The sequence below is a fragment of the Netta rufina genome (assembly GCF_964035555.1).
Source record: "Netta rufina genome assembly, chromosome: 5".
In the NCBI taxonomy this organism is placed as follows: Eukaryota; Metazoa; Chordata; class Aves; order Anseriformes; family Anatidae; genus Netta; species Netta rufina.
In genome coordinates, this window is record NC_140128.1 from 60,319,115 (window position 1) to 60,331,385 (window position 12,271).

The 12,271-nt window shown below is 36.9% G+C and overlaps 1 protein-coding gene across 1 annotated transcript in view; it reads right to left on the reverse strand.

Moving 5' to 3' along the window:
• Positions 1–990: 990 nt before the first annotated feature.
• The window catches only part of ARID4A (AT-rich interaction domain 4A), a 47,948-nt gene continuing 36,667 nt past the window's right edge, over positions 991–12,271 (reverse strand). The window contains exons 16-24 of the mRNA XM_084286904.1: positions 11,936–12,186; positions 9,566–9,763; positions 8,207–8,291; positions 7,843–8,038; positions 5,502–6,632; positions 5,212–5,316; positions 4,140–4,355; positions 3,070–3,216; positions 991–2,696 (exon numbers count right to left, since the gene is read on the reverse strand). Of these exons, the coding sequence (XP_084143030.1) occupies positions 2,593–2,696; positions 3,070–3,216; positions 4,140–4,355; positions 5,212–5,316; positions 5,502–6,632; positions 7,843–8,038; positions 8,207–8,291; positions 9,566–9,763; positions 11,936–12,186 (2,433 nt within the window). The 3' untranslated portion in view covers positions 991–2,592. The remainder of the gene's footprint in view (positions 2,697–3,069; positions 3,217–4,139; positions 4,356–5,211; positions 5,317–5,501; positions 6,633–7,842; positions 8,039–8,206; positions 8,292–9,565; positions 9,764–11,935; positions 12,187–12,271) is intronic.

Consider the following 12,271-nt stretch of genomic DNA (forward strand, 5'->3'; position numbering starts at 1 on the left):
ATGAATGGATTATAACAGTTAGAAATAAAAGACCTGTTAGGGTCTTGTTGATTTCAATTTTAGAGCAGCATAGTCCCATATTATATAGTTAATCTGTTTTTCCCTATAGTTTATGACATTAAAAAATATCACTTTAAACATCTACTGAATAATCATGGCTGACTGATACACTTCTTGCCAAAAAGACAGAACTAGGACACCAGAGACACGTGAGAGGTTTTGCTGGTAAACTCATCCATCTTTTCTTGCTGGTTAACTTTCTCTCAGGATAATAATGTTAATTGTTATTCCAGGGCTCTGATTAGTACTACTGTGAGGTAAGCAGGTGGAAACAGGGAATGGGGAAGAGTTTTCTTTATATGAAGCAGCAGCAATCAGTTAGACTGGATTTCCATGTCTCATGGAAATCTTCCATGCGCTATTTTAAACATTCTTAAGAGATAAGGAGAAGCAGTAAGTGTACATACAGTGAATATCAATGCCAAAACGGAGGTGGCTGAGAGCTCATCCATCATTTATGCATGTTGACTGTGTGTATATATCTGTTTAAACCTTCATACAGTATGTAGACAGAGGTTAGATATCTGCATAAAACATAAATTAGTCTTGTTTCGCTGAATTTAAAATTTACTTCTATAAATACCAGTCATGGAAGATAATCTGATAGACCGTGACCCTGTTATTTCCTTTAATTTTTTGTATTGCTATTTTATTCACAGCTATTAGGAGGTTAACAGTGAAAGCTAACTCTGAAAAAAAGCCTTTACAACAATCCATGGAGAATAATTTCCCTATTTAGATAAGTCTGGACATTTACAAGAACAATCGTTTAAATAAAAATAGAATTTAAAGCCTATGTTTAAAACATAGCCTTTATTAATGCTGTCTAGTGAGCTCCATATTTATCTTACATTGAAATAGTTCTGCTTTGCTTAAGAAAAGACAGAAAAAGTGCAGTTACAAGAGTACTTTTTCTTTAATTTTCTGCGAAAATGGAAGGAATCGGAATCACAAGTTGACAAATGTTGTAAAATGAGATTTCAAGAAACATCAATTTTAGTAATGCTACTCCATCACTAGTGTTTCGTTCTGACTTTCTGCTGTGTGAACCAGAATATCCTGATATACAGTCTAGAGCATCTATGTTATTACTCTACAGCATATTAAACACAGAAAAAGGGGTTAAGAACCCCTTCCAATGTACAAACATGAATAAAAAAATTGATAAAAAATCACTTTTATACATAATGTATATGCAAACTGCTTTAAATACATGGTTTTGGAAGAGTTATTTACAAAATGTATCTGTCTGTGGGACAATCCACAGACAAAGCAGACACAGTTGCTTTACTTTATTGTTGCATCTCAACTTTGGGAGATATAAATTCATTCGGCAGTATAGCAAACACAAGAACTTGTGACAAAGTATCTTAAGGGCAACCCAAAAAATTTTGTTCCTCAAAACAAGGTTAAGTACTAGGACTGCCAAAGTTTCCAAATAAAGTCATAGTTTAATCCAGATGCCCGCTTACAGATCTATATTGTAGAGGACACATCGACGGACCCACTTTTAATACAGGCATGGCCACTGGATAAAACCTCCTGTAAGAGCCATAACTGATAGGTATGTTTTATCGAAAGAGTGAACTAACCTAGATTTTTTTTTTCCAATTTTATTAATATTTTAAAAAATACATAAAAATACAACATCCAATGTCTGAATAAATATATTTAACAAGTTGCAAGATACCTTATTTTACACAAAAATTTCAGCTTTAGAAATCTTGTTAAATAACTTCATCGTTGTTATATATTTCATTTTTTGTCTTTTTGTAACAAAATAAAAACTCTGAAATTACATAGAAAAAAGACAAAATATTTTTGTCAAGGGATAAGATAGTCCACTGAAAACCTATTCACAATTCCACTGTAAACATTAATAAACATTAAAATATTTGCATAATTGTGTGCTCAAAAATCCTATAAAAAGTGGAAGACTTATTACAACTGTAGTTTTCAGTCAACTACACTTCCTTTCACAATTTATTTTGTCCCATTTACATCTTTAAAACTGGGCACATTGCTGAACACATACTTTGGCAGTTCTGTATAGCAAGTGCTTCCACAAAGAGGAACTACTCACCAAGAGTCAACATACAGCTCGGTGAAAGTGCAGCAGTTTCTCAGTTCATTTTGATAATATTCTGATGTCTACTTGGTGCACTTGCTCTTCTAAGATTTCCCTAGAACACCTGAATGCTTCATTGGACATAACTTTTCAAATTTGATAAGTGCCCTTTCTCTGCATTAACAAAAAAACAAAACAAAAACAAACACAATGACAAGCATGTCACATTGTGCCTACAAACCTTCAGTTATCAATGAGCTTAATTTCTCTGAACAGTAAATTAAAAAACAAACAAACAAACAACAAAAAAAAGGAGGGTAGGAGGGTAGAACAGATATAGTCCAGCAGTGGAAGTGTGTACAGGATATACTTGGCAATGTCAAACCAGTTGAGTGCTTTCTGTGGTTGAATTTCAGGATTTAAGTCCATGGCAGCAAGTTGCTGGCAAGGCAGAGAAATGTGTATCACCTGCATTCTACAGCAAGCACATTTTGGGGAGGAGAAGACGACGATGGACTCATTCCAGTGTCTGACGAAGCAGATGACATGGACGCTCCTGTATGAGACACTGAATATACAGAACATATCAGCATCAGACTGTCCAAGTACGTATCATAATGAAGGTTTCTGTAGTTATTATATTAAAAAGACCTCAAAGATTTTGCACATCACAGAAACTGATATACTCAGACCATACTTGTAACTAGGAAGTCCAAATTCCCAATGGACAATTATTAAAAAAAAAATCAGTGTTTTTGTTACGTTCAAGTTCTGAAAAGCCACAGATACTCTTTCTAAATACATATATATGAACAGAAAAAGCATATAACACTTTTTTTCCCCCAAAAAAACCAATACTGTCAAACTTCATTTGCTTCAGATTCTGTATTTGCAAGAAAATGAACATCTTAGGGGAAGCAAAAAGCAAATTTGAAAGTTACCTTCTCTGTCTTTCTTTTTTAATCGCTTTCTTCTCCTGTCTATGGTTGCTACTTCTGACTTCAGAGACATGTAGTACTTTCTGATTTCCTGTAGTTTTTCTTGTAAGAAAGAGATCCTTTCAGCGCTGCTCATATTGTCCAGTTCATCTTAAAAGCGACAAGAAAAGGAAGAAAAGCTTCATTAAGGTGATCTTAGAAAAATGAATGCAGCTTTCAGAGTATACAAGACGCAGTGTGAAAGATAACACTTCCGTAACACTACACCAAAAAGGCCTGTGACTGATTTAGAATACGGGAATTCACATATTCTTCTTTCAGAAAAAAAAAAATATTCTTGTAAATTCCCTCTAACCCAAGCTCCTTAAATCAGGCAGATAACACTAATAAGAATCATGCTGCCCATGAGGAAAGGCTACGCTGTAGATATTTAACTATCCTTCCTAGATGCACTCTTAATGAAAGATCTTTCTTTCTTCTTCTTATCAGTGAAAGAAGGAAGAGTGGCACTCAAAAAAATGTCTTTATCTTCCTTAGTTTTAGGCCTTTTTAAAAAAATGACAAGTGAGAAAAAGAAAAGAAACGCATGATAAAATACACCAAGTAATCTCTTATCATCCTGTTCATCCAATCACCACCTGTTCAGATTACAATCTCAATTTTAGCAGCATTGACTCCTGAACTTTAATATTTTGATCATGGCACCAAAAACTACATTCAGACTACATTCACTTTTTGGGGGAGTATGAAAGAGTTAGGACTGCAGCGTACAGACGCTTCATAACCCCAAAATTTACTGAAGATTACTTAAAATCATCTGGGATCAACAAGCAGAGGAATATGTGCGTGTGTAAAAATCACATTTCTGTCTACTTTAAAAAAAAAAGCTGGAAAGCACAGAAATAATAGTGAATGTAGCTAAGGAATTCAAGCATTCACTCTGAAGACTTTGCTGAAGCTTTTCTAAAATATTGAAGATCCTACACCTCAAAATTTATGCTTCACAGTTTAAGATAATACTAAAAAAAAACAAAACAAAACAACCAACAACAACAACAACAAAAACAACTTACTGAGTTGAAAACTCCATTTGTGTACTCTAGGAGAAGCATTCTGGTGGTGGTGCTTCTCTCTGTGTTTATCCTTCTCTCCATCTTTAATGTGAGGTGACATCACTCTTGCAGGTGATCGAGAAATCTTCTGTGGTTTGGATGAGTTCATGTGTTTTACAGGAGTACATTTACTGGAACTGTCCAGGACAGGAAGGTCTTCACTGTCACTGCTTTGTCCTGCAGTAAGAGAAATGTACTTGACTTCAAAACAAACACTGACATTTTAAAAATGTTATATAAATTACAAAAAGGATTAAGAAAGAACTGCTCCTCCTTGCTCGGAAAATTCCAAAATACACACAGGAAAATTTGAATCATCAGATACAACATGGGCTGAACTCTCAAGTGAACTGATCTTTAATGCAGGAGAGTCAAGGGCTGACCAGGCCCTTTAGTTAAGGAGCAATAATCATTTTTTGCTACAGAAGTAATAAGGAAGCTTATTTAAAATAAGGAAATTAGCACAATGATAAGCTATCTTAAGTCACATATTTTGGGGGTTCTAGTATAAAGCAGACACTGGAACTCCTTTTTTAAAGATTAAGACTGTATTAATACAGATGGATAGCACATGATTGCATATATACACTATATGGCTTTGTACATGTATGTTTACTAAATTGCTTTAAATACTTAAAAGAATACTTGTGAAAAATGACTAATAGCATAAAAGCTTTAACAAGAAACAGAAAATTTTAAGCTATAGCATATACAAGCATTTTAGATTCACACAATAATTGCTATTAGCTGGAAAACATCTGAATATTCAATGTCAGATAATTACCCATTTTAGTTTGATATTCAAAAAAAAAAAAGAAAAGAAAAGAAAAAAAGCTTTCACAAGGCCCAAATAGATTGACTCATTCTATTCGGCTTCTTCAAATTTTGATCAAGGTAACAATGATTACCAAAACTGAGGTATGGAAACGTAAGTTCCAGCTAACAGAAATCATCTGTAACAACGAAAGCAGGGGGCCCTATATATGTTTGTATGACAGCACACCCTTCCCCACCACCCCCCTCAGGAATGTACCTGTTCCATTCTTTTCATTTTTGGCTGCAGCACTTGATCGCTTTGGAGTACGCTTTTGTTTTTTTGCCAGTGTTCCACTACTGCTGTCACTGGGTCTTTTCTGACCTACGTGAGGGGAAAAGGAATAAAAATGTACCTCAAATATTTCTGCTACAAACGAACTCTTTTTATAAGCAAGAAAGAAATGTAAAGCTAGAAGACAAAACAAAGCAGTCAATTTTAGCAAAGCAATACCAGACTTAAGATGACTTCAGAAACCATTAAGCTGCCTTTCCAGGGGCAATGCTCACCCTTCTCTCCGATGTCTCTTTCTTGCACCGCTATGCTACAATTGCTTGACGTGGTACTGGCCTCAAACCCGTTAGCAGACTCGCTTTCGCAGAGCCCCTCTTGAGATTCCTCTGCCACGCTGTCGACTTCAATAGTCATGTCACTCTCACTCTTGATGCTGCGGGACTCATCCTGACTGAGAGTAAGAGGCGAGGCCACTGAAAAGCTTGACTGGGCAGCAGGGGGTAAGGCAGACGGATTTGAATTTGAAGTATTTGGGTCTGGCTTTTCTGATATTGTGTCTTCGCTACTGCTCTTCTCCTTTTCATCCAAGTCATCCAAGTCTACTTCGTGACAGAGCAAAGTTTCCGGACCAATCTGAGGCATTGCATCATCCTCATCTTTTAAGGGAACGTTATCGTTTTCCTCAGATGGACATTCAAAGTTCTCATTCCTCATCTCTTGACCATGCTGAACCGATTCTGCCACCAGGGATGGCATTTCTTCATTCTCAGTTCTGAGAGACTCTTCAGCGTTCAGCCCTCTACATTCCTCTGCCCCGGTACATTCATTGGTCCTCTCATCAGATACAATATTTGGGACTTCCATCTCACTCTCCCGTCGATTCCTTTTCTCAGGTGATGCCTGCTCTGAAGTTTTCCTTTTCAAAAGCTTCTTATCTTTTGTAGAAGGTTCCATTTCACTTTCAGTAGTGCTGGAAATCTCTTTACAGTCCAAGGAAGACATGTCTAATCTTTCACTTTCTGTAAGAGATTCATTTGCCACATCTTCCTGACTTCCTGGTGAAATCTTTGCATTCTCTAAACAGGGATCTTTTGTCTTGCTCCTTCTCCCTTTTCCTTTAGGTGATTTTTCAGCTTCTCTCTTGATTTCTTCCATTTGTTCTGATTTATTTCCAAAAATCTGAACAATTTGTTCACTTTCTTCAACTTCCAGTTTCAGTGTTTCCAATGGCTGCACTTGACTCCTGTCATTTTCTCTCAGTGCATGAGGGATCTTTGGGCTTTCCTCATCTAGCTTCTCATCATTTAGTTTTTCATTTTTTTCCAGTTCTGAAGTTTCTGGAGAAAATTCTTCATTCAAATTCTTCTCAGATGACTCATCTGCTTCACTGTCAGATGAGCCAGAGTCTGCAAAAATAAAAATAAAAAAAAAAAAAACAGAAGGGAAAATCACCCTAAATCATCAATTACCATTACTTTAGTCAACTACACAAAAACGTTTACAAGAATTCCATGCTACTAAAATCGATTTACAATAAACAGTTCCAAATTTCAATAACAAACAAAATGTGTATTAATGAATACACTTACTACAGTTCTTATTGTTACTAAAAACCCCTATTAACTACTGTAACAGCAGCAGTCCTATTCCCCAAATTATCCAGTATGAACAAATCAGTTTAGCAAAAATGATTTTACATATTCCAACGACCTGTTTATCTACCTGTAGATATCATCACCCAATCTGACATCAGCAAAACCAAGCAACCAACAACCAAACCAAAACTTTTTTTCACGTTCACCCCTCCAATCAGGGGAAAAAAAAAACAAAACAAAACACCTCTCCCACACCACAATATGGACAGTCCATTGCTAAACTGTTGTACCAATCATACACCATTTAAAATGCAAACACTATTATGTTACCAGATTTTTCAAGGGACCTGTACTAAAAGGTGTTGATTTCACTTCAGATCTTTCTCACAGAGGCTTAGAAATATCAAAAATATCGTTGTAATTTGTATATATTTAACTCTACTGGATGATGCACTACTGAGGCTGAGGACTTAATTACCATTATAAAAACTAATATTATACCACTAGATTTGGTCTGTTCAGGATTAAGACTGAAAGGCTGTGGCTAAAGAAGATAGGGTGACTTGCACTGTCATTCCTATGCCATAGCTTGCCTGTGAGCGAATTGTGCTCTTCAGCAGTTTCAGTTCAACTACTTCCTCAGTAAAATTCATGAGGGAAACCAAAAATAAATAAATAAATAGAAACCTCTTTTCAAAAAAGGTACTAAAAAACCTGTAAAACATACACAGGACTGAGATCACTCACCGTTTGATCCTCTATGAGAATCAAACATTCCTGAGCTACGTCTCGTCTGCCTGCGAGGTGTTGCTAAAATCAAAATCAAAAATATTAATTTTTATAGAGTAAAATCTGCACCGAATTTTTTTGTTGTTGTTTTACTGCTTGCACGCTGACTGGTTAAGTAGGACTTCAAAGCTGCTGAAAGCACTCTGTTCCCTGAAGTTGTCATGTTAATGCACTGCATTACATCACTGTTTACATGCACTTCCATGCCAGAACAAGAGTGCATCAGATGTACCTTCTGTTCCATTTGGCAATGGTGAGGAATCTGACAAGTTGTTCCGTGCACTTCTGGCTCCTGATTTACCTTCGCTATTAGGTGTTTTGGATAAAGATGTGTTTGATGGAAGAGTAGATTTCAGAGGCGGCCGCCCTCGCTTTGATTTTTGTTTCTCCTCCTCTTTCTTCTCATCCTTTTCACTGTCTTCTTTATTCTGAGGGAGAGAATTGGGTATTTATTAACGTGAAACCTTTTCTTATTTAACCCTATACATCAGTTAAAAAGCTAGACTACGGACTAAATAATCTTTTTTTAAAATCAAGAACAATCATAATCATAAAGTATGGTACTATAAGAAACTTATTGAAATAATCAATATTACTTTTGTTCTTTTCTTCTGTTTTCTCTTTGGTCCTCCTTTGTCCACAGGCCAGATAATCCGATCAGCTTTCACCCATTCATCATACCTGAAAAAACAAAACAACATACTTTTACTACGGCATATAAAAACTTGTTTGCAATATGATATTTAAAAGACTGAATTACAGAAAATATTTATTAAGGAGAGGTAGAAAAGTAGAGCATATATTTACAAATACAAGCAGTATTTTGGCATTAGAAAGATTAAGTTTCTACTAAATTTGATTATTAATATTCTATTTTTTTCTTCTAATAATAATTTCTAATTTGGCTTCTAAGATTTTAAGAAAATTTGTGAACAGAGGCATGGGGGAATGTTGGTACAAAGCTCCACATCTCTTGCTTGCAAAGCACTACAAGTCAGGAAAATGAGACAGCTACACAATTTCTGAATAATGTCACATGATATACCAGATGTTGTCGAGGCATGATTTGGTGAAAACAGATAAAATGTACCTTTTTTCACTGAGTTTTTAAATTATAGCAACAAACAGAAAGATTCTGAAAAGCGTAAAATATACTGCTAGTGCTTATCAAAATTTCCTGAGTTATTATCAAGGCAAAGAGAAACATGTACGTATCTGGGGGAATACCACTCTCTTCTCTCACCCAAACTTAACGTTGCCTCAAAAATATATTTGCTTGATTTACTTAAAAACTTACGGATTTTATCAATTCTCAAGTTATACAACAGAAGTGTTTTATTTTTATTTTTTTAAATATCACTTGTGATATGTTTGCCTGTATAATCACAATGCTCTTAAAAAAAAAAAAACAAAACAAAACAGCAGTTTCTACAGCAGTATCAGTGTGGCTGCCAAGAGAAGCTTTTGATGATTTTTTTCCTGTAGTTCTCTGTTGCTTAGCTCTCTCCTACCCTCTCTACATGTAACAACCGTTCTTTATAATCACAGTTAACACTGAACGCAAGAATAAATTTTGTTGCCAAAATCTCAGTGCTTGATAATCTTCTAATTGCAGACATTTTCACTGTTCCCAGTGACTCTTATTTAAAAGTCTGATGCTGCTAACGCTAGCTGACACAATAAATTACAGGGATACTCCTGTGAGGAAAGAGGATTACTCACTTCAAGCAGGATGGAAACTTGGAAACATACAAGTCTATTCTGAGATTTCAATGCAACAGCGTCATACCATGAACAAAATTACTACCATTGAAAAATAGAAGAGTCAGATCCTGTTACCATGTTGATAATTCAACTCAGAGGCAAGTCACCAACTATCTTCTCCAAAACAAGCACTGTTTTGGAAGTAATAATCTTTTTAACGAATCAAGAAATGAAATGCAATGTGTTCTCACCTTACATTCCAACCGTAGTAATGAACTAAATATAAAACTTCTCCATCGTCAATTTCAGTGCTTTTAATACTGGCTTCATAAATTTTTTGAGTCTTTCCACGTCCGTATTTTACTTTTACTTTGGTTCCAGTCAGGCAGGGTTCTGCGTCCTCCTCATCCTCTTCACCTTCTGATTCTCCTTTGTTCTCCATTTCCTCCCTGCAGTAAAGTATATTCAAAATACCCACTAATTAGTCACAATCAAAATTTTAACATTTAACTAGCAGAGCCAAGCTTTTTTGCATCCTGCTCTACTTTTAAAACATACTTGCTTTTGACACACTACTTTGTAAAAATTTCGTTTTCATCTACACTTTGATTAATAGATTATAGCTTACTAACAGCATATGGAAGTTTGGATGGCCAAACATGATGTCCTCTCATGGATATGAACACCATTCTACTGCAACAAATCTCGATTACAGCAGTTTTTAACCAAATTTAGGTGTCTACACAGCTTTTATTAGCTACATCTACATCTTAATAGTTATATCCAATATTTAAACACAGTATCAAAACATTGTTCCAACAATCAGTCTAACCCATTTTTAGGGTAAACTTAGAATAATGTAAAAGTTAAACTAAAAAAAAGTCCCCAGGAAGGAAAACACTGAAAGACTACGGATTTCTTTTAATACAATATTTTTGCTGGCCCTCAGTGAAAGATGAACTATCCTGTTGGGGCAAACAGTTGAAAGAAAAACAAAGCTGACAAGCACCACCCGTATCACTTAAAAGAAAACTATTTTTGATGTCTTAGTCATTTGACATACCCCTACAACCTGCTACACACCCACACTGTGCCTGCACATTTGAGGCATTTTTGCATGCTGTGCTCTACTCCAATATTTTTCTTTGGGCTGCACAGTAACATTTTATTTAAAATAACTGTTGCTTCCACTCCTCAAACCTCTTTAGGAGAAAAGATGCAATATCCCTACTCGTAACTCAACAAATCCTATTAATTAGCAACTGTGTCCCACACAGCTTGGCCACATGGATCAGCAAAACAAAGCAGGAAAAACAGCTCAAACAATTAAAATCCTACCCTTGACCACAGCCAGAAGCTGTTAGATAGAAGACATCTACTCTGGTAAAAACTCAGACACCCGGTCATAGCTTGTTTTTAACCAGGAATGTAAATCCAATTCAAGCTGTCAAACTTGGTCTCCAGGTGCAATTTTCCCTTGGGTGGTGGTTTTACCCTGCTGGGCAGCCAAACTCCACTACAGCTGCTCTCTCACTCCCCCTCAGAAGAGGGGAAGAATTTGATTAAAGGGTAAAGGAAGAGGGGAAAAAAAAACCTAGCAAAGGCCATGAAGAAGCACAGAGAGAGGAAAAAAATAATTCTCTACTTCCCAGAATAAGTGATATTTGGCCATGTCCTGGGACACAGGGACTCAACAGGCGTAGTGGTTGTTTGGGAGGACAGAAGTCTTCGTAATGAGAGCCTCTCCTCTCCTTCCCCTTTCCCACCTTCTGCTGCTGTGTGACATCACGTGGCATGGAATATCCCTTCGGTTGGTTTCGGTGAGCTGTCCTGGTGATGTTCCCTCCCCACCTCTTGCCCACCCCGGGTTGGAGGGAGCCCTGATGCGGTGCCAGTACTACTCAGCAGCAGACACAACCCTGGTGTGATCCCAGTGCTGTTCTAGCTACAGGTGCAGAGCACAGCACTGCAGGGGCTGCTGCAGGGAATGTTAACTCCACCCCAGCCAGACCCGGTAGCCCTCAGCACATGGTTTGTTTCCTCTGCTGTCTCCTCACCCATCCACTACTCAGTCACTCAGTCGCTGCCTGCCACGTATCTCCATCCTGTTCTTTTCAACCTACCTTTAGGTTTCATTCAAACTCTTTTTTCCTCTGCCTTCTTGGCAGATCCTCTCCTACCTACAATACATTTAAGTAACAACAAAACTATGCAAGCTGTAGGTTCAGTGGTCAGCATTAAGCACAGAAGAGGGGCTTTTTTCCATCTGTATTTTAACTGCCCAGCTGCTCACCACCCGTATAGCTGCCTGCTCTACTTGGCACCTACACGTACTAGTGTGATAAAGCACAAAGACAACCTTGGCAGGACTTTCAAGGAAATGGAAGTGAAAAATACTGCCAGCCGTCTCCCAGAAAAAAGGTCACTCCTTCAAGTATAGTAACCTCTCCGAGCTTGAAATAGTATTTTCTTTTTCCTGTCTGGCTGAGCGAATTAAGGTCTCTGATTTCCACATCTTAGAAACTGGTCAGATCTCCAGCTCTGTCGATACTCTTGCTTGGAATATGGCTCTATCAGGACACAGATATACTCCTAAGGAGGTGCTACAAATTAATTCTTACCTCTCCCTCTGCCTCTCTTCCTCTTCATCTGACTCTTTATCAGACTCTTCCTGTTTTTTAATTTTTTTCTCTTTTTGCTTTGGTGTAGTTTTTCTCCCTAGTGGAGTTTCATTTTCTTTCTTTTCTGCATTCTCAAGTGTTTCCTCTATATCTTTGTTTTCCTTGTTACTGTCTTTTAATTTATCTTGTGTTTTATCCTCTTCACTCTCTCTTTTAGCAGGCGTTGCATCACGGGCAAGTCTTCTTCGTCCCTAGAACAGAAACAAAATTAGAAGTTCTTAAAAGGTACTTTGAGTAGTTGGACAACTGCTGTCTGGCACTGTGACAGGTTCTTGG